The sequence below is a fragment of the Macaca mulatta genome, chromosome 8 (assembly GCF_049350105.2).
Source record: "Macaca mulatta isolate MMU2019108-1 chromosome 8, T2T-MMU8v2.0, whole genome shotgun sequence".
NCBI classification, from domain to species: domain Eukaryota; kingdom Metazoa; phylum Chordata; class Mammalia; order Primates; family Cercopithecidae; genus Macaca; species Macaca mulatta.
This window is the reverse complement of record NC_133413.1, coordinates 43,682,726-43,688,725: the sequence shown is the minus strand read 5'-3', so window position 1 is coordinate 43,688,725 and position 6,000 is coordinate 43,682,726. Positions and strand designations below refer to the sequence as shown.

General features: G+C 51.1%; 1 protein-coding gene across 3 annotated transcripts in view; it reads right to left on the bottom strand.

The window, feature by feature from the left end:
* Positions 1-3,403: 3,403 nt before the first annotated feature.
* GPAT4 (glycerol-3-phosphate acyltransferase 4) overlaps positions 3,404-6,000 on the bottom strand; it is a 46,373-nt gene continuing 43,776 nt past the window's right edge. For all 3 annotated transcript variants that reach the window (XM_015145310.3, XM_015145309.3, XM_028852621.2), the window contains one exon: positions 3,404-4,425. In XM_015145310.3, the coding sequence (XP_015000796.3) occupies positions 4,317-4,425 (109 nt within the window). In that variant the 3' untranslated portion in view covers positions 3,404-4,316. The remainder of the gene's footprint in view (positions 4,426-6,000) is intronic.

Genomic DNA, 6,000 nt, shown 5'->3' with positions numbered 1-6,000 from the left:
TGATGCCAGATGTCTGCTGGCAAAGGGTGCCTGCCCCAGGGTGCATCCCCAGCTGGGAGAGGGCCGGTAGGTGCCACCCCAGAATGCAGCCCAGCAGGGGCATCCAGCCCTGGCACCTGGGCACTCTTGGAGACCAACACAAAGTTCTCAACTCGGCACCCTCCGGCCTGCGGCTGATCCCTGCAGAGTAAGCCTCAGGCTGACGGAGATAAAGTTTCCCTGGGCCCAAGTTCCAAACTCGGCCGTTTTGTTTCTGTTAAAATGCAATTGTTTTTCTCTGGAGTGTGTGGTGACTGCTCTGCGTCAGGAAGATGTATGAAAACCTCCACTTCAATTCGGCATCCCTTTTCTCCCAGACAAACACGGTCGGATTTTAATAAATCAAAGAGCCACACTGTTTAATAAAAATTTATTGACTTACAAGTGATTATTTATCAAAAGACCATTAATAGCAGGTACTGAAATGATGTGTTACTGGGTGGTGCTGGGAGACTAATAGGAAATCAATGCAGCTGGCCGGCCAGAATGCATATGAGAAGCCCACCCCCAGGCAGCCAGTGCAATCACCCCCACAACACACGCCAGGCGCCACCCCCGGCGCAATGAAAAGTTCCCCCTTTTTATTTATCGTTTACAAATGAAATGATCAATACTTTTAATCTAGAGCAAAATTTATTAACTTTCCCATCGGAGAGAGACATATTGACTGGGGGGGAGGGGGGTGTGTGTGCTGTAGAAGACGGATGGCCGCGTGCCCGTCTCTTAACCTGTCTGCGAGGCAGTGCGCCTGCAGCTGCCCTTCCAGCTCACGGGCCGGGCCACCCAGGACAAGTACACCTGGAGAAGCCAAGTCTGGCCACCCGGGATGCACAGCAGGCAGGTGGGACCTATGACACGGGGGGATCCTTCATGCATCAGGGGACAGCAGCAAGCACTAGCCCAGACAATCAAGTTCCTGGCCAATTCCAGGAAGGAAACGGCAGGATTCAGGGACCCAGATTTCCACAGGACAACAGGGTTAGTGCCCACTGTTTGTTCTGCCGTGAAGGTCACACGACGGCGCCCAAAAGTGCCTGTCACTGGTCTGGGATGGACATTCAGGGATCTGGAGCACTCCCCTGACCCCTCACACATCAAGCCTCTTCTATCTCTGAAAGGCAGCAGCAGGGACTGGATTGTGACACAGTGAAGCATCAAGTCCCAAAGCTGGTTCTGCTGTCAAGGGAATCCCACTAGCTTTATTAAAAAATTCCCTCTTGGCTGGGTGCGGTGGCTCATGCCTGTAATCCCAGAACTTTGGGAGACTGAGGAGAATCACCTGAGATCAGGAGTTTGAGACCAGCCTGACCAACATGGTGAAACCCAGTCTACTAAATACAACAAATTAGCTGGGTGTGCTGGTGCATGCCCGTAATCTCAGCTACTTGGAGGCTGAGGCATAAGAATCACTTGATGGTGGAGGTTGCAGTGAACTGAGATTGTGCCATTGCACTCCAGCATGGGCAACAAGAGTGAAACTCTGTGTTGGAAAAAAAAAAAAAGTTCCCTTTCTAACTGGTGGGTGGAAGGTCTCATGTTTGAGTAAAAAAGGCTGTCCGAGATCCACAAAGGACACTGCCCAGCCTGAGAGCAGTGTGGCACCAGCCCCACGGCTGCCTAAAGCCCTTGAGGTCACCCTCAAGTGGGTTAGTTCCTCTAGCCCCGATGTTTTAGAGAAGCAATGGATTCAGAGGTGACCTCCCATATTTCCAAACCCAGAAGACTTCAGAGATCAAAACCAAAGTTTGAACTATGGGCTTCAAAATAGAAAATTCAGATGTGGACGGGGTCTCTGAGGTCATCTAGCCAAGTCCCTAGTTATGACTCAGGAGACAGACGCAGAGAAGTGAAGATGCAGCAGGCTTAGAGGGGGGTTAGCAGCTGGCCAGCACTTGTTGCACTCATTACACTACTGGGTGTCATTCCCAGCTCAGCCCCACCCTCACTGGGGCAACAGGAGGGAACACATTATTTTGTACTTTGCATATTTCTAAGTGTCTTGAGGTTTTGTCCCATAAGACCAACTCAAGTCATCTCAAACCAGATACTCTATGGGTCACTTGGGGCCTGCAGGACCCCTAATTTAAAAGGATGGAGCAGTCGCCTGGATGATGATAGAAGGCATACACAGAAAGGGGAGGTTTTGTTTCTGCAGGCGTGAGAGTCAGTCCTCTCCTCACTGCCTGGCCCGCACAGGACTTCCCTCCACAGCGCTGACTCCACGTGACTTCACACCAGGTGTGGCCATACCTGCCGGCAGGGGCTGCAGACAGCTGTGCTGAATGTGAGACCAACAAAAGCAAAACCTGTGTGTGTATACATAAATACCTATGCAAATCACGAAAGTAACAAATCATAGTTTCAGATGAACCTTTCAGAGAACCTGATCTTTAAGACCAATTACTGATCCCTCCAGTTAGTTTACAAACACTGTAAACATCACCTATAAAAGCTGGAAATCACTTTTTATTCTTAAGCATTCTGTAAAACAGTTCCTAAGAGACTGTTATTAGTCATAACACTGACTTTATTTTTTTTTTCAGTCTTCATTTCAGAGCAAAAAGAGGATTTCCCCTGGGCTGACAACAGGGTAGGTGAGGAAATGGGAGGCTTTCCCGGGGAGGTCACAGGTAGGCGCAGAGAAAGGGAGACTGCAGGGCCAACCCAGCAGGTCCCCACATGACAAAGTGGATCTGTCTGCAGCCCCACGAACACGGCTTCACTCCCACCCCTCCCTGAACCGCAGGACAGAGGGCAACCTTAGGGACACGACACTTGGCAACACTGGCACAAAATCCTGAGAGGCGTCATGACTGTGCCACAAGGGAGCGTGGGTCCCAAGTGAGGGCTAGTGGCACATGAATGGGGGGCTGAGGGGCATGAAATTGGTGAAACCCCAGAACCCAGAGGGGCTGTTTGGCCTTGGCTCTGCCTCCACTGTGACTGTACAGTAGGCACCAGTGGCCGAGTCTTTTCCCTGTGGTGCCTGCTCTGGCTGTGTGGAAGCCACCATGCAGCACACGCCCTGCCCACCCTGCCCCTCTGCAGCCCTCCCGGGGCCCCTGCTCCTCCCCCGCCCTGGAGTTTACTCATTGCTTCTCCTAGGCCTCACATCAGCACCCCGTGTACCCCCAATCTCTGGAGAAATTCACGTCTGTGCTGGAAATTCTAAATTACCCAAAGATCTGCAAGCATCTGAGACGAGCCCGTTCACCTTCTCAGCTGCAGGCTTCCTCGATCCAGCAGTCAGGCAGCTTCTCCGCAGCCCCAGGGCCATGCTCCCAGAAGAGAACGGGAATTCTCACGAGAAGCCCGCTAGTCAGGGCCACAGCCAGGGGAGAAAGTAAAGGGAGAAGTCCCCCAGTTCATTCACCAGCCAGTTTTATTTACTCACAAGAACAAATCCAAAGCCCAGGGCAGCAGCTCTGAGCTCAGGCCTGCCCTGCCCCGTTTTGTGGGCCTGTACTTGAAACACTGAACGTGACGTGTCCTTCACTCACCCGCAGCACTTTAATCCCCACAACAGCCCTGTGAGGTAGGAATCACCACGCTTCCCCCCGACTCAGGTTACAGATGGGGAAACTGAGACACACATTCAACAGAGCGCGCATCACATGGGGAGTTCAGGGTTAGCCTGGAGTATGAACACATGTTCTCCCCACGGCCCAGTCAGCGGCCCACCTGGCCTCTTCCCCTTCCTTTGGTGACCCCATCAGCAGCAGCATAAAAATCTAACCCTTCATTTTGCTGAAAGCCCCTGCAGATGACAATTTCCTTTCTATCATGTCTGCAGAGCTCCAAGGCTGGGGGCAATGTTGAGGCCGAAGCCAGCCACAGTGCCTCAGCTGTGCCTTTCCTGGAGAGCGGGTGGCCACCCCCAGCACATCCCTGGCACACAGGCTTGCATAACAGACTCTTGTCCCGCCATCCCTAGCACAAGAACATGGCCACATCTCCCCAACCGCTCAGCCCGCACAGCGTGCACAGGTGGGGAGTTCACTTTAATGGCATTCCTCCAACGACTTATTGTAAAAGAAACAAGGCATCTCGTCCTGGGTCGTGACACCCAGCAGCATCCGTTCAGACCACCAAGGGCAGGCTGCGCCGGGTGCACAGGGATCCCGCTGCGGCTCGGCGAAAGCCGGAGTCCTGGGATGCAGAGCAGCCTGGGGAGCCCTGGAGTCTGGAAAGGACACAGCAGTGGGGGCCGCGGCGGCAACTCCAGCTCCGAGCCCATTGGCACTCCGCACGGTGGCCCCAGCCAGCTGGAGGCAGGCTCAGGAGCGGCTCCTGTCCTCGTGGTTCCCCACGATCATCTTGCTGTACAGCTTCTGCTGCTCCTCTTTGAACGTGTCCTTCACCTTCTCCCTCTTCAGGCCCCCATCCCTGGAGAGACAAAGGCTGGATGTAGTAACAGCCAAGAGGATTCCCAGGCACCCTCACATCATGGGAGATGCACCGTGTTGCCCAAATACTAAGAAAAACCTGCCAGAAACAGGGTACCCCGTGGCACTCTCACCAAGACAAACTCAGGGGATCTGGGGCTCTGGGCTCCCAATATTCACCCTTTCTATCTCAGAAGGTCCACTCTTGCCCTGGAGTAAGAATTTACTACTCACATTGAAAGTACTTGGTAACTGCTTAAACCTACCAAGGAGTTTACAATTCTTTCTACTCTAACATTCATCTTCACCTCACAAAGGAAAAGGAGGAATTCTGGCATTACGGAAGGTAGACATGCTTCCAAATTATCGACTCGTATCTGTAATATCGATCTGTAAAATGTCATTTGTTTAATTCAGACCCAGGGATACTCCAAATTCATGCAGAGAGCTAACACAAGGGGTAACGCGCGTTCTGACTTCTTCCATGCTCAAAAAAGTGTGCCGTCAGGAATGGAGGTTTATCTCCGGGGCTGCCTCTCAGAGTCCCAACCTCACTGCCCCAGTGCCTCCCTGCAGCAGCCCCAAACCAACCCACCAGACTTGGGGTTGTTTCGTTACAGTCCCATTCCCTCTTGCCTGCTGGTCCCCTCTGTGCCTACACTCTAGAATTATCACCACCTTCAACAACTTATAAAAATCCAAGCCCGCTTTCAGTCTCTCCACTACACCCTTTAAAATCCATAGCAAAGGCATGGTTTTTAAAAGCAGCCACTCTGTCTTTCTTAGAGGTGGGAAGATGGGGCAGAAGTTAAACCTTGAAGCTCTAAAAGTCTGTTAGATGTGGATGCAAAATCTAGCTCCAGTGCTAATGTTATGACTTTGGAAAAAAGTGATTTAACCTGAGTATCAGTTTCTCATCTGTAAAATGGGAACACTGTTTACAGGGCTGCAGCTACTGTGAGGGTGAAAGAGATGATCACACAGGGCCCCAGAAGCTCAGTGGCTGGCACACAGTGAGTGCACAATCCACGCTAGCACTTTTTAAAAGGCCATGATCTGAGAGCCAATCTAATCCCTGAGACTATACAGTTGGGTTTACAATGTAAATTTCTACCCTTTCTTTTCTCATAGATAATGCCCATCTAAGTCAAATGCTCTCCCCAGTTGACCCTTGGCTCTTAAACCTAAGTGACCCACAGAGTGGAAAAGTTTCTCTGAACCAGCATTCACCTCTGGTCACTCTCCTACTGTTTGGGATAAAACTATCTTATACTCTAGTATAAGGGCTGGTCAAATGCAGCCCATGGGCCACATCCAGCTGATACCTGTTTTTGTAAATAAAGTTTTATTGGAACACAGCCATGCTCACTGGTTTATAGACTATCTGTTTTCACACTACAATGGCAGAGATCAGTAGCTCCAACAGACACCATATGGCCTGCAAACCCTAAAATATATACTGACTACAGAAAAAGTATGTCAATCCTGCTCTATTAGGTAATAAGCTGAATACAACACACACAACCTTTGCCTTTCTAAGGATGGTTCAATTTTGCCAGATACACTGGGACCAGGG